Source organism: Dendroctonus ponderosae, unplaced genomic scaffold (assembly GCF_020466585.1).
Source record: "Dendroctonus ponderosae isolate FM_Combo_2020 unplaced genomic scaffold, Dpon_F_20191213v2 Dpon_F_20191213_4, whole genome shotgun sequence".
Classification (NCBI taxonomy): domain Eukaryota; kingdom Metazoa; phylum Arthropoda; class Insecta; order Coleoptera; family Curculionidae; genus Dendroctonus; species Dendroctonus ponderosae.
The window spans coordinates 14,204,202-14,228,655 of NW_026018611.1; the positions used below are offsets into that span (position 1 = coordinate 14,204,202).

General features: G+C 32.6%; 1 protein-coding gene across 2 annotated transcripts in view; it reads right to left on the reverse strand.

Annotated features, from left to right (window-relative positions):
- Nucleotides 1-21,944, reverse strand: part of LOC109546505 — a 133,916-nt gene extending 111,972 nt beyond the window's left edge. The window contains exon 1 of one of the 2 annotated variants that reach the window (XM_048665990.1): nt 21,381-21,944. In XM_048665990.1, coding sequence (XP_048521947.1) covers nt 21,381-21,466 — 86 coding nt within the window. In that variant the 5' untranslated portion in view covers nt 21,467-21,944. The remainder of the gene's footprint in view (nt 1-21,380) is intronic. The other variant, XM_048665989.1, reaches the window with a different exon arrangement.
- Between the last annotated feature and the right edge of the window lie 2,510 nt (nt 21,945-24,454).

Consider the following 24,454-nt stretch of genomic DNA (forward strand, 5'->3'; position numbering starts at 1 on the left):
AAGGAAATACCTTCACTTAACTTATTTCCACAAGGGCAACTTCTAAAATCGATACTTGGATAGGAGTTTCGCAATTTATTTCCGGGTACGTTTTGAGGCTGGACATAGACGCGCAGAAATATTTAGTTCCTGCTTTTGGGCAAAATAACTGTATCACTCTGTGATGGCGAAGTGAAACAATAAATAATTTCGAAATGAACTTTTCATAATAGCAATTAAACCGATGAGAACTACGAGAGTAAAGGTAAGTAGAGAAGCAAAATTGTAAGAGTAAAACGAAGCCATATTATTTGTTGAAGTAACATTTACTTATTAATAAACAAGCAAGTTGCGAAATAATTTATGAAGAACAAAAAATAAACAACGTCGAAGGAAAGGTAAAGGGGAAGCTGAAATCGGAGCACCGAGGCTTTTGCAGAATATATAAAAAAGTAAAACTGGGAACATGTATATGCAACGAAAAGGTAAAATACTGATTATTATTTAAATCACTCTGAATGTCATGCGATAAGCAATAATACAGTTGGCACATAGTCAAGCTAACTGATTAAGTGCTTAAATATCAGTATTTGACTTTTTTACGTATTTGTGRTCTATGTGTACACAATATCCAATTATGTTCTTACTACAATAATAACTCCATTCCTAACAAAATTATAGAGGTTTACAGATGGCTTTATTTGAATGTTTTTCTTCTGAACGAAAAGTGCCTTTGCGGRYTGGAACGCGTTTTTCCAACGTTTAGTGTTTAATTTTTTACTSTACCAAWAACGGTTCACACGGTTCARGACGACTTTGAYCTWGCAATAAACTCCTTTTGATATCAATACTTGCAYAATAACAATGGAYTTAYAGAAAGTTTTTTCTCTACCGAAATGAACACATACGRCTATGGACTACACTCGYCACTATGTCGTTCTACGACTTCRGGATATATGTGGAGGATACTGGGGACAGTATTATGTGCATTTGGCATSAAGGACTGTTATGCAGAGATSGAAATCAAATCGCAACTTGTCTATTACAKRCGCTCTAAAATAGGGGCTCATTTCGARTTCCAAGCGAAYCCTTTGTGTATGAAATGGTAACTGCGTTAGGCAACKCAAATACAAGACGCAATTTTTTATACATTTTTCGGGTAAGTAGCTAATAATATTTTTTGATATCACAGAGCACAAATTTCTACAATGTGGTCATGGWTTTTCCTGATCAGRTAAAGAATGCGCTCYTAGGGAAAAAAAGAGCGAAACGATCGTAAATGCAAAACATTYACGTGAAAACGRTTATTTCCAGAGCAGTCCAATCTTACAAAGTAKGTACTAAYGGTATAAGGTATTAATGGTGATCGCCAGTCTTTCGCGTTCGATGTTCTATCCTCAAAATATGTATTTCGACACATCAGTCAATAACTACYTAACTAAAAGTATCTAAAAGCAGTTCCGGCTGCATTTTCCASAAAATACACTTAAGTAATAACTTCGAATTCGAATGAAAAAAGTATTGTACTTYAAAAAACGGAGTGCCATTGATATAATGACATTTTCGGAACGTAATAGTACCTATGGTTGCTATTGCATTAATAAAGTATCCATGTATGTTTCCATACATGGATAAATGATAAAGAAAACAAGCATTTCATTTTCTGATATTGCAAAAGAACAACTAATGGTTACATCCAGTTCGCATTTCTTAAGAAATAACTTTGATTTTTTCCAAATTCCCCAAAGAATTTAACTTGCAGTAAATTCAATATAAAATAATTATTTTCTTTTCTCCTATCTTGATAAATAAAGTAAGACTTAAAAACAAACGTTTCAGCATAAAATTATTTATTCTCAAATGTGTAATATTTTCGATTATTTATTCTCAGTTGAGTATTATTTCGAAGTTTGAAAATTAACATCGTTTAAAATCATCATGTATGTAAAAGCGGGAAACTATTTACCGCAACTCTAATAGTGCTGACTTTAGTCGTATACATATTTAATTTTGCCGTAATCAAAATTAATATACTTAAATGAGCCACTTAATCAATTGAATTTCCATAAATTAGTGCAGAATGCCTTTCCGCATTATAAAAAGTTCGAAGGACTCCGAATCAAGTAATGGTTAGAAGAACAGCTACTTCTCTACCGTTTTAGCAACTTTTTCTTCAGGAAACGTTTCTTTAATATGAACAACACAATGGGTTTGTCAAGTTGAGCAATCCTGTGATACAATTTAATTATAAAATTATGACAAAACTTACTTCAGAAACTCAATTAAAAATACTAAATTTTGAAACCGTTTCATCTGATTAGACAATTTCAAAGTTCCACAGTAGAACGATCCTTCCTTACTATTTGTCTGTTCATTTCACATGTATGTTACCATTGTAGCTTTCGAGCATGTGCTTGTTCCTCTAAATTGGAGACTAATTGCTTCTATTCGAAAACCAAAAATGTATTGCCGCACAATAACAATTTTGTTTCGTCAAATGAAGGTCATTCCATTTTTTTTTCCTAACGAACAGTGACGAGCTGTTCGAATCACCGCTAGCACACATAGTACTTGAATTGTCATTTATTGCCCATTCCCAACAACAACAGTAAACAATACAATGAATTATCTTCTATCGACAGATTACATTGTGCATGTTGGTGATATACATGTCCGTTTTATGCCTTTCTGTCGTACATGTACCCAGCTATATATTTCTCACTATAAAGGAATTTATTGAGCTTTTTGTTTGTTGCTAAATTTATGAATCCATAAAAATAGTTTATTGGCAGTGAACTCGAGTTTAAGCTTCGACTAGACCGCCAAAACGACCTAAGAAAAAGTAATGTCAGAAACCGGGGGCTCTATTTCAGGAATCCACGATGTTGATAAAATTATGTTGCTGAGATCTGAAAATATTTGATTATGATGAAATGAGTCATAAAACAAAAAATAAACCTCAAATCTAAACTTAAATTTGTTGAGCCGGTACGTATTCCTTCATGTCGTAACTTCTATTTCACAAATTCAAATCAACGTGGCTAAAATTTGAAAAATGACAGATCACAAACCATGCTAAAATTAAGGAATTATTTTTCTTCTTCACACTTTGATATTTCTATAAACATTTTACTACTTTAAGTTACAATTGTAAATTTTAATAATGTATAAAATCCATTATATTAATTATAACTACTATCTAACCAAGTCCAAAGTCTAACAGATGCTAGAGACCTAAATAAGGTAGAAATTGCGAAGAGCAGCCAATAAACGTATTTTCAAAAATAATTTATATAGACAAATTTTATTGCTGATTTTAGCACTTTTTTGACAAACTCTTGATGCTTTTAAGCCTATACTCTCAGGCTTCTGTAAAAATTGTTTATCTAAAATATTCAATCACCGGTACCACATAATGTATATAGATAGATAGATAGATGTACGCAAACCACAGAACGATTTAATAAAATCGTGTTTCGTCCAATCGATATTGGAATTTAACAAAAGCTTTTTATCAGGGGTTATTTGAAATCATTCAGGCAAAATATAAAATTACGCTTTCTATGTCAATTTACAAAAATTAATACAACTTGAATTAAAAAAAGTGTCTACTGTTAAATTACAAATTAGAAAATTTGTCTGAATCAAATGAAAATATATTATCAAATACATTGATCCGATTTTTGATGAACTCATCTGTACCAACAGATTTATTAACCTAATCCAAGTCTGTGAATTTTAGAAATTTATACATTGTTTACCCAAGATATCCATTGGTTCAATAATTTATTCAATTCAATCAATTCAAGTAAAATAAAATAATAAGATTGATTGTATGTTTTATTAATGCGAAACTATAGAGTTTCAGCGTATCAATTTTGTATTACTGATTGTTATTCGTTAATATTAAAGTAACATCCCCAGATCTATTTTAAGGCGGCAAAATATTTAAACAGTTATAATATTAATTGGTAGAAAATTAACAACAATAAATTCGGCGCGAACAACCGCGCTCGTTAGGATCTACTTCAAATTAAACTGCCATTACAGTCATAGGGAATGCATAATATTTGCACAATAAATTCCAATTACCAGCAACAGACATCCATTTTCCGAAAAGTCCATTTAGTGTGTTTTATGGCGAAAATATATCGTTTGGAGCGATCATTATACACGTTTTGTCCACAACACCACTTTGAAATGAACAGAAATGCTTAGAATAGGGTATTTTGCAAACAATGTGCTAAGACAAGAAGTGTTCTGAACTATTTCAAACAATATTTACATGAATTAGTACATTTCTATTGTCTTTTAATAAACCTCTAAGAAAATTAAATGTTACACTACCGTAAATCTTCAGATTGCTATTGAGAGACATTTTCATTGAATGTGTAAAATTTACTGACATTGTATTCGATTTTTAATTTCGTTGGATTGTATGAAACGAATATGCCATAATTAAGAGCACTAAAATAAATATTCCAGTATCTGAAAACATTATAATCAATTGACCTTTCATCAATTTTGAATTTATTTTAAATTATAGCATCAATATACATGTATATTTATTTGTATTATTATTCATAAATGATTAACACGTAAATGTGAAAAATAAACGAAGCAGTTTCAATATCTAAGTATTATCCACACTGAATTATTTTCGTTAAATAGCTGAATAAATAATGTTGAAAATAATTTGTTAATTACCCATACATACCGAATGTTCCAGAACTGAGATCTGAAACGCGATTATTTTTCTTATTATAAGTACTGTCATACATTTTCTATATCTTTATTTTACATCGTTGTGGATTTTACCTGGCATTCAATTTTACGTATTTTATAAGAAACCGATATTAGGTTGTCCAAGTAACGTCCCTCGTAAAAATATACATATATCCAGACGACTGAATAATCACTATTAAACATTCTGAACTTATACTATTTAACTATGGTATTTTGAATTAGAATTTTAAAATTCCTAGCATTATCGACGACTGTGAATATTGCAAATTTAGAGATGAAGTGCCCCCATAAAAAATGGTCTTGATTGAGCATTTTAAGAGTTTATGAACAATTTGCGTAGCAAAAAGTGCAGATTCGCAATCGCCAAGCAATCGTCGTCTGTACAGACAGGTTAGAATAGGAGTCGAGAAGATTTATAAAAATCAATCGAATTAAGCCAATGCCGAATTTAGTTGTGACAATAATTTGTGTAAATGACTTTCAAGTGATTGATGATAGACTACCGAATAGTAGGTATCCAGAAATTTTATAAACTGCTTTTTAAAAGATTTAAAAATGTTGAAATGTTGATATGGATGGGGATTTTAATCCATTTTTTTTTTCAAATAGAAAGAGATACATCTTTGGAAAGGACATTAAAGTATATTTGTAATGGGGTATTTCAGATGCAATCAGTTTGTCAGAATTACAGGAACATTGCTTAATGACAATCACGCAAAGAAACATCTAAATCATACGCATATCTTAACATTAGTGAATTAGACAATTCGATGAACTGGTTTAGTGGAAAGTGAACCATCAGGAAAATCTATAGTTAATGAAGCAAGATGGAGCATCTACCTCATTATGCATTAGCATGACCCGCGAGATTTTCCCTAATAGGTGGAAGGCGAAGTACAAGAGAATGGCCCGAAAGCTCGCCAGATTTATCTCCTCTTGGTTTCTTTTTGTGCGGTCGTTTTAAATCGAAAATTTATGCCACTCAGGCTGAAAATTTGCAAGGCTTACGGAACCGTATCATTAATGAATGCCAACAAATTGTACAAGACATTATTTCCAATGTGAGCATGTTCAGCAACTGCTGTCTTATTGTCTGGATCTCCTGTCAACGCAACACGTACGTGACAATTTTAGTAGCATAAACTCCTACAAAACTTGTTAAAATAAATTAACAAATCGTGTATTTCAATAAGACAAAAAAAAACAAGAATACACACTTTAATACACGATTTGTTAATTCATCTAGTTCTTTTGATAAAAATTGAAAAAACTAAACGCCATAATACAAATAATGTAATACCATTTCAAAAGATTTATTACCACGAACCCTCCCATAGATAATTTATCAGTACAAATCAGCTGTGGCAAGATTCAACTGTTTTTGTCGTAAAAATTAAGCTGGGTAGGGCGAGCAGGCAAGTATTGATTCAACCTGTTATTTTTAGACTGATAATCTGGAAAGTATACTGAAACAAAAAATATACGCCCAAGTAATAAATTTTGCAGAATTCATTTAAGGGAAAGATAACAATGCTTTAAGGGCTTGGAGGAATCGCGAAACGCTCGATAATGCCACGTGCTGGCAAAAATACAAATTTACAGTAATCTGTGTCAGTGCGTAATAAAAGTATAGGTACTTCACATTTCATTTTATATAAATTAGTCTGATGATAACATTATTATAAGCAATGTGAATTGTATTGATAGGGGTTGTTGAGAGTATCATGCAGATCCCGTAATTGCCCCCAGCAACAAAAACCAGGTAGTTATTTGCAATAGTTGGCATATGGCTGTGGGAAGGTGTGTTACGATTATCGACGCACCTTCATCTCGCCCACATACATTATTTCAAATTGAAGAAAAATATGCCTAGGTGAATATATGCTGATATTTTCACAACTTCTCTACTATCAACAATTGAAAAATTACCCGTTCTAAAAATGTGCTAGAAAAAAATACAATCAAAAAATGTTTAAAATGAGTTAAAATTACTAAGATCCCGCGAAAAATATTCTGTCTTGCAAAAACATTATGACTTTTAGCAGCATATTAAATAATAGATTAAGAAAACTTTCTATGCGTTTTAAGTTCATATTAATTTACAATGGCGTCTATTCTGATTTACTGACAAAATCTCTCAATTTGTCTAATCATGTTTAAATTAGAATATACAAAACACAAATTTATGTTCACGGACCCCCAGCGAATACTAAACTTGAGACAGAACATTTTTTGCCAACTGTACTTTGTCTTTGTTCAATTTTGTGTAAAGAAACCGTAGTCCTTGGAATAGATATCTCGTGCGTGTTCCACATTTTTTTGTGTGTCTGTGTGTGTCAAGTGTCTGTTTTCTTTACTATTGCCTCTTAGTTTGTTCTCTCTACCCTGCTAGAATATATATATAGTAAATTTATACAAAGTTAAAATTGGCGTAATTTCGCTGGAAGTATTTTTTTAATAAAGCCATTTATAAACGTTTGCATTTTGTGCATTGAAAGTACAGTATTATAGTTTATAATGCCAAGAATTGGATCTAATTAATTATTCATGTAGAGAGCAAAGAAGAAAAATATGTATATAATATTTTAAAATTAGTGGTCCTAAAATAAGTTTCTTAATGTTGTTTAACGTATTAAATCACAACTTCTCAAAACGCTGGAAATTTGTGACTCAATGTGCAGTAGTCGTTGATCAAAATATATGTATACATGATAAAAACTGAATACTTAGTATAGGTCCAGTTCGGTCGTAAGGGTACCTACTATGGACATTAAAACCGAAAACAATGGCTTCTGAAAGAATGACAAAATTTTAACATGAATTTGTCGGGTTTACATATATTTCTGATATTTTTCCAGTACAAGCCTATGTTATTTTTCCAGGTTAAAGTGAGTTACTTTGCTCACACCTATATTTTAGCAATATTCATTAAAGTTAAAACTTGAAAGAAAATTAAAAATATTAATTGCTGTTAAAAACATCCTAGACATGGTTTTCCTTGTTTACTGACAAGTATTTTCATTGAAGGCACAGTTTTAATACATTTCATCAACCATAACTCTGTTGAAAAGCAATTTTCCAGACCAACAAATGATCTAACAAAAACACCAAACAAAGCGAATCCAATGGAAACGATTAAGAGAAGCTATTTTGAAAACTATTTACATAAATAGTCTAGTCATGGCACTAGTTTTCGGTTTCCGCTATGCTTTTCATTTGTAAATTCTCGAAAGAATGGCTTAATTTATTTTTATGAGCGTATTTGTTCATTTTCTGCGACAAACAAGAAAGGAAATGAAGGCATGTTGGTCTTTCGTCCACTACTTTGTACTCTGAATCATTGTGCCAAATTCAAAAAAAATACATCCACTCTTCTTCTTATAGTATATGGGTGCTGGTAACTCACATTGTAAACATCTGCTTTGATACAGTACCGTCCATTGCCATGTAGGTCCTATCTCACATTGTAAGTATGCAGGCAAGGTGTAAGTCGTACCCGATCTACATATAAAGCAACTGGAAATAGCCGTTGGGTTAATAATAATAATTGGAATCAACGTATTTTCAAAGCCGAGGGTCAGTACCCTTTCAGAAAATGTTTTGCTTTACGATCGATCACGCAGCAGTTGACACGTGGGGATATGTGCAGAGAAAGTATAATATTTTTAGAAGAAAATATACCTTCGTGCTATCGGTCCATCTAGTTAATATTTAATGGGCACTGTAAAAACAATAAGAACTCAAGTGATGAGTTCACCCCTTTGTTACTAACCCTGTTTCCTTTTGAATTACGAATTCAAATCGCACTCGAAATGACAAATTTTTTACGTAAAATTAGCATAAGATAAAGTGTAAATAAATCGACGAAAGTTGCAAGCAAGACATTCGAACAAAAAAACGTGTTTAACAAAATCACTAGAAAAAACTTACTAAATAAATAAAAACCCATTATTTTAATTATAAAAATAATGAATTATAATATCGAACAGTATATATAATGCTAAACACCGAGTATAACCGTTTTCTTGACTTCAAATAAATGCAAACTGTAACAATATAACTCACAACTCCAAAATAATAGACCCATTTGGCGACAGTTTGAGTTTACTGGCAACTTTACATTCTCAGAGAGCAAGTAGCGAATTCAAAGGCAAATGAATTTACATGAATTACAATAAGAACGCTTGCAGTTTTCCTAAAAATGCAGCTTTCTGGTGGTCTACACGCATACTCCAACAAGACCCACAGCTGAGTTTTTCCTTAGAGCCACGCCCTTATAGACCCTATAATATTGAAGTTAAACCTATTAGAGATTCCCAAGAGATTTAGGAAACCGCCAACTCAGAGTCTCATTGTGCCAACACGCAGGTTCATTACATCTCTATATTATCCTTATTTTGGGAGATCTCCCTGGAAGGCAGAACGAGAAAAAGTGCCTTTTTCGCTTGATTTAGGCCTTAACTAGTTCTTATCGGTCGTATTCGGTTTACAATAAATAGATTGATCTAATATAACCTTAATAACTTTTCATGGTGTTTCACACTGTTTGACAATTTTGCACGGATCAGTTCACTGTTTTTTAGTACAATTTGTTCTAATCGTCTTGATTTTTGTTACTTTCTCATTAAAGGGTATTTTAAGTATTTAATATAATGCACATTTTTAAAATCAGCTTATAAATAACACATTTGCAACAATCAACAATTTTTGTGCTGCTGGTAGTGTCAATGTTGTTAAATAACTAAGTTCAAAATGCAACCGCTAAACTGATACCGAAAATTAATTGGCTTTTAAAAAAAATATTTTTATCGCTATAAAATAAGATCTAACGATCCAGAGTAATAGCAAAATGGCGAGGTTAAGTACTATTATCTTAAGTGTTCCAAGCAAATAGTAGAAAAGCTCGTTTGAAGTAAAAAATATATACATATTACTTATTAGCAAAGGAACCAAATGTTTACCCGAAAATTYACTTCAATTTTTTAAAGTTATCCCTTTTGAAATATTAAAAGAATGGGCTCAAGAACACRAAAAAKCACTGTTATCTATCGACGGCATTAAAATATTAATTTTAAACTCACATTAAAAACATGACTGTTGTTAGCAATCTATAAACTATGACGTTGCGCAACTATAWAGAACTARACAATAACACAGAACAACAACTTAGAACTAAACATAATATGCAAAAAGTAAGGTTTAAAAAGTTATAAATATAGACGACCCCTTTGTTATCTTGAATAATCAAAGCAGGCTTGCCTAATTAGAGTGCTGCCAAAGCCGCAACAATATTTAATTGGATATGAAACAACTCAAACATTAATTTTCTAAACCCGTTTAAAAATATCAACTTCCACGCCCAGAGCCACACGTGATTTTCTTAAATTAGAAACATTATTTTTAAAATGTTGTTTTGGTAGCTCCTTTCGGTATAACGAAAATACAATTTTCTAATCTTATCACCCGTGAAATTCTTCAGACAATCGCCGTCTAACAACTGAATATAAGTGTTTTTTAAATTAGTTATGTAGGACAATGATGTCGTATTTTTAGACCCTAGTTGAGGCGCACATCGAGCGTTTTAATGTCAAAAGTTCAATGTATGGCCTGAACTGCAAAAATAAGATTTGTAGGCTAAATGAGATTCTTCCAATTGTAACAATATAATAAAAGTGAATCATTGTAGTCAAATTTCCTGAAGAAAAAATAGAGGAATAAGAAGGGGAAGAGGTCTGAGCATTTTCACAGGAGTAGAAAAATATAGAAAACATACAAGGCATCTAACGAATAGATAGACGAAAGTCAGAATATATATACATATATATAAAATAATCTTTATTTCCTACAGAAAAAGGATATCGACCCAATCGGTCTTTCTGCCCTTGTTTAGTATATATGTGTCTTAGCCTAGCTTATTCTAAAATTAATTCCTATTCCTAACACTTGCATAAATTAATCAGCTATACAAAGAAAATAAAAATTCTTGGCTTACAAAAGGAACAGATCTTAGTTCAGTTGCGTTTGTAGGTGTTCTAGTAAAGTATCTGTTGGGGAACGAAAACGGGAGTGTTTTGTCGGTCTTGTGAGGCAAAGGAGATTCAGTATGGTCCAGTTGTGGGGGTTGTTTGTCCATTTTGTAAGTGTATTAGTCTGTCCTGTCTGTAAGTGTATTAGTCTTTCCGAAATTTTTGTCATGTTTGTGCGTTCGTATAGTAGTTGGTTGGAAGGGTTGTGCAGTGGGTTTTGGGGGTGTCTTATTCGTGTTATTAGTCTTAGTGCAATTTGTTCTGTTGTTTGTACGTATCGTCAGATCAGTACGTATCGTCAGTTCTGTTGTTTGTACGTATCGTAAGTCAGAATATAAATCGTTTATTCTTGGAATTATGAGGATCTAAATCAAATCCCAATAAGTCATCTATCCTTAAAAACTGTTTACAAATTCGGACATTGAAGCCATTTAAATAATTGCCCAATAGCTACGAAATATTACCTGTGAATGTGAACATCCTTCACATTAGTACATATTCGAGAATCATCAGAATTTCTAAGAAATCTAGAAACTCCCACGTTTTAGAATGTTACGAAACGCCAATATTTGCACAAAAGCCAAGTAAGTAAAAATTAATTACGTTGGTTACTAAAAGGTTAGATGACATTCAGTAACTGGACTAATTATAATAAAAATCTAACAATTGAATGAGTAACCAAATTTAATATACGAGTATACTACAATACTTAACTAATAAATAATAATTTAATAATAACTACAAAAAGCTTTGGCTTTGCTTTATCAAAAAAACTAACACTGTGCTTTCAATCAATAACTAGCAGACTTTATATCCTTGAAAATCACTAGTATTAACTAGAGTTGAGCAACAAATCACTACCTGTGATTTTTTCACAGTGATTAATGAATCGCAATCACAATCTGTGACGAACGTAAAAATAAACTGTGATATAAAACGTGATAATAAAGATCGACTTATATTTTCACTGCTAACGCAGCTATTGTCAGTTGCGTGTAGTGATCATGTGGCCCGACGACAAAACAAATCCAAATAAATTTCTTTTGTTCGTTAATCAAAGCTTGCATTCACGGGTTCCCATTCCCAGTACGGGTAAGTACTTATTTATGAACATCTATTTTCACTCAAATAGTTTTTTTTTCATATCAAAAATTAAAATCAAATATAGCTTTTTCAGAAATATTTAAGAGCTACATACTCTATTCGTTCTGTGTACAACAATAATTTTTTTGTTCCATTTTTAATTTTTTACCAGAATATTTTAAGAACTTTTAGAGTACCTAGGTGGTTATTTTTTAGTATCCTTAAAAGCAATTGTACCTTAAGTATAAAATATAATTTGTTGTATATCTAAATAAGGTAATTTATAAAACATATTATTTACAAATTGTTTCTGCAAGTGAGAACCAATTACCAATCACGTTATGAGGCTGCTGCCTATATCATTATATCGGCAACCACATGTGAAATCACTTTCACAAGTTAAATTCACAGTTAAAAAATCACATTCACAGTTATAACAATGATTTTAAAATCACGCTTTAGCTCATCTCTAGTATTAACTAGTTCATAAGAATGCTATTAGGACACCAACTAAAATTTGAAAAATTCCATTAAGTACTCCATTACTTCATGACAAGCTAACACACGTTTTTGTAAAGAGTCACCAAACTTAACAATTCATTACCTTGAATTATAATCACTACTTAATAAGAGAAAGGAAATTCAAAAATGAGGCATCATAAAATATAAATAACTGGAAGCAAGTCATCGGAAATTAAACGTTTTAGCATCCAAGAAACTGGTATGTAGTAGTAGCAAGTACATTTCAAAGTATCAAAATGCCACCACGAGTAGCTTTAATTGGAAAGTGGCGACAATCGAGGAATAATGACGTCAATCAGTTAACATCCATATGGTTCAACATATTATTTGAGTTAATGTCGAATTGACCTAGAACAACTGTTAAAGTCTTAGGCAACAAGCATTGAAGACTCTATGGGCTTCTAATATTTAAACTATTCGCTATTTCAAGAATTTTTATAGAGCTAGTGCATATGCCGATGAGACCGTTGAAACTTGCATACTATAAGTTCGTTTTCAAGCATAAAATTCCAAATATGAAAAGTTTTCTACCAAGCACTCCTTTAGATAGGCCGAGAAGATAATGTAAATGCACGAATACTAATAGTGTTGCCAATTTTGTTTTCAAAACGTTCAATTTTGCTAGGCATTGATGGATGTAATTCAGTTATTCCCCACCTGACGTTAATATCGACATAAAAAAATGTAGAGGTCGCTTCTGGGTTTCCCCCTAGCAATTACCCAATATATTTGACTCGTTTTTTAATGGGCCACCCTATATATATCTTATATGATAAAAGTGTTGGTGTTTTGTGTCTTGAAGTTGTATTGGATGCTCTTCGAATATTTCACGTACTTTTACATTATTAAAATTGAAATGAACTATGGAGCAATTGTCTGAGTCGAGATTTGACAAATGGAATTCGTAGTGTTATCACACCACATGTGTTGTGGATATGTGTAATCCATGTGTGCTATTGATATTAAATACATTGATTTATAGCAGAAAACTTCAGAGAAAGATTTAGCATTACTTTGAAGAACGCCGTCAAACTGATTTAACAGGCAGGACAGATTTAAATCAAATGTGGCTAATACCGAAACAGTGGCCAAATTTGTAGACTTTTAAGTAAACATTCGTACGACAACGTAGGTAGGAATTTTGATACCAGTGTAGTAGAATTATACAAAATATTGAACTAACATCAAATTTTCAATGCCACCTACGTAGCGGTTTCCTCATATAATATATAATATACAGCTTTATCAAACATTCTTGTTATGAACAGTAGGTAAAATATGTAGATGAAATAAGTAATTATTTTAAATTAAATAAAAATTAACTTAAAGGAGGAAACTGCCATTGGGTCTATTTTTGACTAAACTTCATACACGAGATCCATAAAAATGTGACTAGTTGTTTGCCGGTGGTAGGCAAACAACTTGCCCCATCGGAAGGTCGATCCGTTGAAAATAGGAGGGTAAAAACCAGTTTAAATATACAATTGAGTTTCGTTAAGACCGCTTAAACAATGTTAGAACAAATGACGAGTTCTTTATGCCACATGTAGTCCAAACGTTTGATTTGGACAACTCTCCTGAAACTGAAATGTATTTCTTCTAGAATAACTTTTAATTGGGATTTTTCTTTTGCAACAGTCAGAGTTCCGAGTTTTAATTGAAACTGTCACATTTTTTGTTCATACGCAGAAACATGCTGGAATGTGACTAGGTATATGAATACTGTGGATGTCTAATGTCCGTATGTAGATATATTGAAACAATGTTTCACGGAATAAAGGTCGAAATTACAATATTTAAATTTATTTATGTTTTCATTAAAATTCATCAGTCTGTTATAATCTGATAAATTTTAATGTTTTATTACCCATATTTTGCTAGTGGATAGAATGCAATCTTTCGCATCTCAACTCACAGTATATTTCTTGTTCTAGTATGGACATAGTTGAATTAGTACAAATTATTTATAATTGAGCCATTGAAGCTATAACCGATTAATTTATTATATATTGCTTTGCTTTTTTATCGTTTTATATCGTATGCAATAAAGTGAAGTAACTTGTACTGATTTGCTATTTTTAACTTAAGCATCCCGATCGCCACTTTGTGGTGCTGGCAAACATTTCTTAATTATAGAAAATTCCGAAAGGGAATTTGTTTTAATCTTCTTCACCTTCCTTGGAAAAGCGGCCAGATATTACATTAAGTACTAGAAAATTATTGTTCCTGCAGATGACGATACAGTCAGGTGTCAAATTTAGTGCTATGTTTTCAGTTATTTTCGTATTATTAGAAAGCATGTTTACCGTTTTTTAATTTATCAGTAAAACAGTAAGTCACTTTCATATTAAAAATGTGTAGAAGGCACATGGATATGCATTGCTCTGCTTAATGAAACTATCAGAATTATTAGCGGTTGAAATAAATATGTACCTTTATAATATAAAACCTTATACAAAACAGTAAAATTTACTGGTTTGTCCTTTAAAGAAGAAAAATTCTAAAAACTAATCTTCAAAAAACGTTAAACTTGAGGTATCGATGAATAACAGTAATACGGAAAAGTATGTTTTAAGCAATGTTTACAAGTAACCAAGACCAAATTAATGAGACAAACGGCGCATTTAAAAGTTCCGGGAATTTCTGCTCAGTCCGATAAATTTATTTTGATAGTCGCCGATAATATTATTCCCGGGATGAGCAATTATCAGGCATATTAACATAACTTTAAAGCTGTACTCACATACTCCAAGTTAGTATAATTTTATTTGTCAAGCTGATTTATGAAATATTTATTTTTACTTACTTAATCGTTAAATATTAAATATATCAATGTTTAATTATAAACAAAAAAAAACTTTAAAAAGTATGAAACATATTGGAAAGGGCAAATGCTAGTTAACCGATTAGTCATTTTAATATTAAAATGTGTTTAGATAATGTAAACCTGACCTACACTCTTTAGGAACCCTAGAAGTTTCTTAACTGAGCACACTAAATAATATATTAGTCGTATATAAACAATGCGTATATTATTACGTATCTTTTTAAAGAGAAATGTACTTTTTCCATTTTACCGCCGTTGCTGGTTTCAACTACGAGGCTTAGATATTGTTAACCGTTGGACGAATACTTACAGTGTGCATACATTAATTTTTAAGTGGTCGGAAACTATTCTTAGGAAATTTCGTATAGACGGTCTATAATAGACGGCTATAAGGCCTGCAATACCTACCATTGTGTTTTTGATAAAAATGAAATCGATTAAATCGTGTTTTTTTATCTACGTCGTTGTGCCTTGTATACTCTTGAATTTCTGTTGTTTTCAATTTCCTTTAATAGGTAACGAATTGCGTAGTTAATTTATGAAGGTTGGTAGAATACTATTTGCATACCGATTTTATCATTAAAAATTATCTTTTTGCGGTAGGTCGGTTTATTTATCACATCAGCAATGTCATTCTTAATAATGAAATTTCCGAACCAAAGCAATGCAGTCCTTCACCTTTTATCAACTTGATATATTTTTTCGTACGAGAAAGTATTAAGCTACATATGGACCCAAGTTAACAGAACTCGAAATAAGTACTTATAAAACCACTATTATACCAAGTATTTCTCCCAAACGCATACCTATTATCTTAGCAGATGTCCAAAAACGTTTTCCCGTTAAATATTTTTCATTATTTATACTATTTTTCGGGATATGTATGCATCGAGTCAATACACTTGATGGTGAATTAATTAATAATTATGTGAATGGCAGAAAACATAAAATACTAATTTCAGGATTTACTTTTAAATCCATAAATTTTAATACTTTTTTATTTACAATTAAATGCTGGATTTCATAGTAAAACATATATATGTATATTAATTCATTTAAAAAATTTAAATTGTACCCCACCTGACTTTCAACAGCGCCAACTATAAAAAGGTTGATATTACCTTCGGATTTCCTGCTAGCAATTACACATTTGCATAAAACCTTTTCCTGTTTATTGCTATAATTTACGACATATTTGACTGGTTCCTTTAAAGTAAGACACCCTGTATATCCTCAAAGGGGTCATAGGCGTTCACTTGGAGAGTACAAGGAAAATATTGAAAATTTATAGAAGTTATTAACAGAAAATCGAACTTCAACTTTGTTTATAAGTATTATTTTGAAATGGTCCCATGTTTGATTGGTAACCTATTGGAATACTTAAGCAGTGGGAAAGAAAAATTACCAACTTAACTTCAAATTATGAAAATTCAAAGGGACAACCTTGTTTTCTGTCATTATCATGTAGGTAGACGGTTTTGTAAAGAATTACAAGCATGCGTCAAATTGTGACTTAGTTTGAAGCTTCTTTAACAAAATGTACACCAATATCGAATATGCGGATATGCTATTAACAACACAGCGGAACCTTGAAGAACTTACGCCAACAAAGGGCTAGAGACAGTGGACGATTGGTTCCAGGAATTGGGGCAGATAGTGGACGACCAAGAGGTGTTTGCGTTCCTGGCATAGAGGAATAGATATTGGAGATAATTGCAGCTGAGCCCTCCCGAAGTAATCGGAGTATTGCACAACAACTGGCACTTTCCGAGGCAATTGGACACCGAATAATTAACGAGAAAGGACATGCAAGCCTACCATGTATGTAAGAAGCATAGGTCACAAGCAGACATATTAAATCTCTGGTTTACCGAACATCGATTCAAATTGAGCACAATTTAATTAACTCAATACGAGAAGCTACTCAAGAAGAGTGCAGAATACTGTGATTACTAGGGCACAAACTTGTTTGAAGTTAGTTAAACACAGGAATGTATGTAAGTGTGCATGTATTTTTGTAAACACATCAAAATAAGGTTATGATGTTGACCTTCACTTAGAACTTGTATTGATTGATAGTTTCTGATAGCCCGACATTAATTGGTCCAGGCAAATGCAATAAAAATTACGAAAACGCTCAATTTTACGCTTTTAACGTATACGTAAATATATGCAGGGTAATTCATTGGTAAGTGCACATACTTTTCCTGCAGATGTAGGTTACGTAGCCGAATGGGATACAATGCATGCATGGCAGGACCGAACAAATGAGTTTCAATGTCAAAAACAACACTGGATCCAAATTTATAAAAAATATGTGCTGAGATTTGAAACGATCACCAATCCATATTTTATCTGATGTTTGGCCTGTAAGTACGTTTTTAAAATGCGACGAATGGGTTCCAATATTATTTTAATTAAATTGCATTAAACATACCATTTGCAACATATAGCTGCTTGCAAATAACTGAATTTATGCAAAATGGTTTATACTGAGAAAGTTAGCAACTAGGAAGAAATACGAAATCCAACCGTTAAAATTTAGCTGAAAAGAACTAGGATATGTAATAATTAAAACGCTGATCATTATGAACATTTGTAGACGTGAATTCAAATGCAATTGGGAGAACAGAGCAGGCCGATGTTACTGGTTTCTTTTCGGGGATGCAAACCCTTTGCAGGTAAAAATGGCTCCAAGTTGGGTTGCCAAGTGTACAAAATCTTTAGCCTACGTTGCCAACATGACAGAATTATATTTTAAACAGACATAAACGGTGTCTCTCAGAAATTATCCAATTTTCGAGAAAGAATTTACCTGAATAGTTAAGTTGGAAAATGTACCTTATATTGTAAAATATTCCCTTTCATTAACATACTTAACTTACTTTCGTTCAATTCACAGACCAAATTGTATTTTTTACACTTATCAAGTAGGCCCAGCCTAAGAGAGAAATAAACGAAATACTAACTTTAACACCCTGTATGTTAATAAGTAAGAAGACACTAAAGGGGAATGACATGTTCCCGGCTAAGTGACCCATATAATTTTGCAGGAAAAATACGTACACTTACTAATTACTCACCCTGTATGTATTTATTCACCACAAAGAAGAGAATTATTGATTCGATTATTTCCTAATATACTTATACTTACATAGGTACAAGTACTTCTACATATTTCAGTAAGTAATAGTTATTTTTTCTAACTAAAGGTACAATACAGTTTTAAACAATTAAATAAATTTTAAACTAACTAGTGTCTTGGTACTATTTTTTCAGCGTCATGTTTGAAGTAAACAAACATTTTTAGAGTCACACAGTTTCTAATCTGTCGAGTAAGGTATGTTATTAATTTTGCTCAGTTCTCCACTTTGTTTTTCACTCTCTATCTATTTTTGCGCGTTTGTCAGATATTTTAATTACGTTAGTTTGTTCATCTAGCATTTGTTTGGAGAAGAGCAGTACATTTTTATTATAGATTGTACATTTTTTATAGCTTCTAAGTTGGATGTAACAGACTGAGACAATTTCTAATAAATATGGGTTTGTCACTAAAACACTTTTCGTCTATCGTGTCGGGGAAAGAGTGCAAGTTTTCTTCTTCGGATAAATGGGCAGATTTGTACTGGGTGGTCCCAAGAAATGTAAATCGTTATAGATTAAAGCCAAAAGATTTCAATGTCTCTTTTCGAGTAAACGAGGTGGGGCAAAAAAAATTTAAGCGGTAAGTATATGTTAAAGCCAAAAGAGTTCAATGCCTCTTCTTCAAATAAATGGGTAGATGGTCGTTATTATCTATTTTTCAGAAATTCTAGACAATGATGCTTTCTTGCAACGCAAACAGATCCAGTAACAAAAGCAACTGTGTGTCGTAACATACGGAGTTATTGTAATGCAAATATTTCATAGCGACTTGAAAAGAGCAGGCCTTATGCAAGTGGAACTTAAAAATAGGTACTGTTTCCGGACAAAAAAATGAAAACAAAATGTAGGTTTCTATTCATTCCAATGCATTTAATACAAGAAAAAAAATAATAACTCAGTTTGAAGCTACTGAATTGTCGAAACATATCTTTGAAACTATAGGTGAATGATCTTTTGTACTCGGAATAGGGTGGGACAAACAATTTTAAATCGTTATAGGCTGAAGGTGTTACGGATTCTGAGAAATGGTCAGCGACATGAACGACAACAATTCTAAGAACAAAAGTAAATGTAAGTACCGTCTGTGCGGATTTTCTGTAATTCAACTATTTCATAAATATACCTATTGTTATAACTATTGACTTGTGATTCTGGACAAAAATAGCTGATAGTGATCAAACATAATAAAAGAAAATAATCAGTCAATGGTAAGTCTTTGCACTACCGAAACACTTCTTCGAGTATGATGTTTTGTACATAATAGCTGTAGGGTCGGTCAAAAGTGCACGAATTTTGCTCGCCAGACAAACTGCTGTAATAATAAAAGCAAAACAAACATGTAAAATTTCTACTTATCTAATTCACACAATAGGACAAGAAATAATAGCTTTATGTAAGGAAATGAATATGTATTTTCTTCAGAAAAATATTCGGGCAAAAATTTGCGATCTTTCTTCTTGCTAGTATGTAAAAACCTAATAAAAGGGCCAAATTTAGTCTAGCTGAATCTTATAAATTGGCATAACACATACTGTCGAGCTATACTCAGTATCTCTATTTCGACAAAGTACTTAGCATCGAATATCGTTAACCTTTGTGTAGGTACTAGACAGAGGCATGCTCAAGCTTTGGAATAGTCTGTCTTTACGCATTTCCGCTGCAATACAGGTAGGTATATTGAGATCAATTAATTCGTAAGCTCTAGTACTTCGGTCTGGAAGATTCAATACAATTGGTCGAATGAGTCACGTCTCCAACGATCAGAACTCAATACGCAATTTAGGGTACTAAGTAAAGTACCTAGTAGCAGTTAAAACATGAAGATTTTTGCGCAAAAACCACGCCTCTTTTTATTTTACCGCAGATGGCAAGTCGCAAGCAAAATACGCGATTTTTAGTCAGTAGAGCAAAATACGTATTTTAACAAAGTTAAGCATTTACTAGTGCATATAAAAATAAGTCATTTTAAGCCTATATTCATCCACACATAAGACTAATTAGTTTCATTGGGTTTTTCCTATGTACACGTACTTTCTCTCTTCTTTAAATCCTATATGTATTAAATATGTAATTCAGCATTTGCACCAGGCACCAAAAAGGTAATAATAAAGGCAAAAGTAACATCCACGCAAGATTTATGTACCTAGTTCAACTTTCGCATAACTTGAAAAGAAAAATGGCTTTATGTAAGCGAAACTTATAAAAATACGAATTTGAAGTCAGTAAGTTTTCTGGACAATTTGAGCAGCATTATTTCAACTTTATAGCCAAGTAAATGATCATTAGTACTGTAGGGTGAACCGAACAATGGTAAATCGTAATACCTATGCGAATGTCTTGAAAATGAATATTGACGGTTTCTTGCAAGATAAACTTTATGTAAGTGAAACTTAAAAGAATAAGTACGCATTTTTAAAAACTAGCTAGTAGGGGATCTGGGCATGAGCGTTCTTTGTGTGCGTAAATATCTAATAAAAGGGGCGCATTGAATGAGTCGAAGTAGACAGTATTTAAACCGAGTTACTAAGCTTAAAAGAACGTAAACGTTTGAAGATTAGACAGATCAAATTCGACAAAAAAACTTGTGCGTTCTTGCGAAAAATGCCTATAAAAATGACAATGTTATTTCGTGTTTGGTAACTTCTTTGTGAAATGTATGGCATGCTCTAGCCTTCGGAAGAATGTTTTTCACACATTTCCGCTCATGCCAATATACATACAGATCAATTGATTCCAAAAATTTAAGAACTTTTGGTATGGGAGAGCCGAAGTAATTGGCTTCATAACTAAGTTTGCAACTACCACAACTCAACACGCATTTACATACGCAGTTATTTAGCATGCGAAGCAGTAGATTTTTTCAAAAACATCTGATACCTATGTAAACGCCTCTTTTTGTTTAATTAAGCAATGAGCAATCAATAAATAAAACAATTGCTCGCACTTGCATACATATGCTTTAGACGGAACTTTGGCTTTTAAAACGTGAGCTTCGACTACTTGCACAAATCGAACGGAAAAACGTAGACTAGACATGATAAAATATCACTTACCTGTGATTTTGGGGTTGTCTTGGAGGGTAGGACATTTTATTAGTCTGTATTGGCCCATGATCTAACCTCATGGAACGTACTTCCATAGCATACACATTGAACACAATTTTAGCCCCAAGATCTCACATCACTAGCAAGCAAAACTGTTCACACATTCACAAATTTTGGATTGAAATCTTCTGCTGATTTTAGCAGTTTGTGGGCAGATGCCAGATGGAAAGTTGGAAGCTGGGCTAGATAGCCGCCTTCAAACTAGTTGCCTGAACACCTTTAAGCCTCCTTAGTTTGCTTTCCTTGGAAACCAACAGCAAATGTTTCAAACAATACTACTACTATCAGGCAAATTTCCAAGTGCAAAAGAACCGAAAACGTGGTAAGATATTAACCGTTATTGGTGGTTCGGAGGTAGATTAAAGCCAGAACACAATTTCACTCGTTTTTCTACGCAAAAGTCCATAGAAAACACTATTTTTCGAGTCATTAGCAGCCCAGTATAAATTTATACACGGAAAATACAAATACTACAGCCCGAAAAGCGCCATTTCGTCGACATCTTGGTTGAACTTCTACATGGAACAGGTCCGGATCGATCTATCTTCCGAAAACCAGGGGTGGTCGCTTCGTCGTGAGCGTTAGCGATCGAGCTACGCCCTGCGCACAAAGACCGTCCGGAAACGTTTCCAATATTTTACCGCTTTTCTAGCCTTAATTATAAATATTCTAAAATACTTGAAGGCAACTGAAGAAAAACACGGTGGAAAATATCACGTTATTTCCTAATAAATGAAAAACTATAGCTCAAATGGAAATGACAAGATAACAACGTATGTCTGATCGTGTTTCTTATTTTGGAACCATTGGTAAGTGTTTCATTTCAGTTCTGTTTGCAGCATGCAAGGAGTGCGACAGAGATGGAAAAAAGACTGTTATTTTAAAGGGGATATACTAGAAGGCATCGGCTTAAAATTATATTTGGGTTGTGAGTTTTAATTCTCCAGTCGATAGGGAAACAGTGCATGGGGAGGACTTGAAAAACTTTGTATAGCTCGGACCACCACGCAACTCAAAGGCAACATTTTTTGCTCTAAAGACAGTAGCTGAAAAAATATTAAAAACTAAAATTGAAACTACTATTATAATTATAAAATTAAGGATACAGTTTTGGAAGGATATTGTAATGTGAAGAAGTCTGATCACCTACCATACAAATTACTCTTCAGAAAAGTTCTCAGCCATCACATTGACGACAAGCCAATTTCAATGAATTTCAAATTGGTCTTTTTCACGTGATTATCACGTTCAGTGTTGGCTGAGCTATGTTCCAATGTTTTCTAAACGTTCGACTTTAAAATTACGCAAAATCATATTCTATAACCAATGGTAATGAAAAACCATCTTTTGTGTTAATAATGGCAAATGTTTACTGGTTAGGTATATGTATTTTCAATAGATATTAACATATAGGGGTTCTCGGACGTAAATATTGATCTAACGTCTTTGTTTCAGATATTTCATATCATATATAATCATAATCATATTCGATAGCGAATATTTCAAACTTAATCCGATTCTTTTATTACCTTACACACCATGTGATTTTCACGTCATAGTCACCTCAAATTGCTCTTTTTTCACAAAATTGGTCGTGATTATAACGTTCAGTGTTGCGGGCCGGGTTGTTCCAATATTTTCTAAACAATTCACGTTAAAATTAAGCTACTTTACAATCTATAACCAACGAGAATGAAATACCCTCATTCATGTTAATACTGACAAATGTTTCCTTTATTTTCACTCCATATTCACATCGGTGGTTCTCATAAATATTGTTCTAACGCCTTGGGTACATACATTTCAACATTTTTCAAATCAAATTATGCAATGGTTACTGTTTTTAAGCAAACCAGATTCTCTTATTGCTCTTGTTAAAATATATTGTGTTTGTGAAAAATAATTTTTATTTACTAATGCACGATTACAGTCACTGAAGCACTTGTGTGAACATCGTAAGCTGCAACCTTTACAACTGTTTCAGTTTTCAGTAAACTGAGGCATTTACGCAAAGGTCAATGAAGTGCTATTAGTGGCTATTAGGCTATTAGTGCTATTATTTATCTAAAAATGGATAACTAGCTTACAGTTCCTTCCAACAAATGGCGAATGAGAATTTTCTGTATGATAAGGCGAAGGAACATGAATCTGACGCTAGATTATTGAATTCTAAAAGAGGCGTCATATTTTTAAATTTCAGCAAAATGAGTTTTAAATTGATTTTAAAATCTTTTTCATAACTTCTGTCGACTCATGCGTGAACTTAGTTTCAAGATTTTGTGTGATCTTTGGCAATGATTTGCTGGACAGCATTGTCGATCGAGTGCATTACTAAATGCACACGATTTTAAATTATTTAAAACAATATACGTATGTGCCTGGCTTGCACAAGCCAATTAGTGCAAATAAATTGAACGAAAATTTGGCGTTTACACGCTTAGTTTGTTTTGAACAAAAGTGAGGAGCACCCAAAATAGCATTTTTTCTCAACAAGATGAAAAATTAAAACGGCTACAACAGAAATCACACTGCGGAGTCAAACGAAATAAGAAAGCAATTTAAAATATACCTTAAAAATTCTGAAAAAGTGAACTGGCAGCACGCAAGGTTTCTAATAATTAATTATTAGCCTGCATCTAGAAATATGTTATATTTTTACACATAGACTGTACTATTAGTAATATGAATAATTCATGCTTGGCTGTGTTCGCCTGGGAACTTTCGGGTTCCTAAAAAATGCAACTCATCAAAACACCACAAATGAGGTAAGTTTACATCCCCCAGAAGATATTCTGTGCTGAACACTGCGCGCATATTGGCCTTACCCTTTTTATGACGCGATTTCTCGGTCTACTGATCCACTAACGGGATTTTCAAAAAGCATTTAACCCGACAGAGGTGGATGGCTAGTTCTTCACAAGGGTGAATTCCGCTATGACTGCAGAGAACTGTGTTGTCCTCTCTGTTACGACATATATGGAGCGATAGCAGCTTATTCTGACTGGGAAGGTCATAAAAAAAAC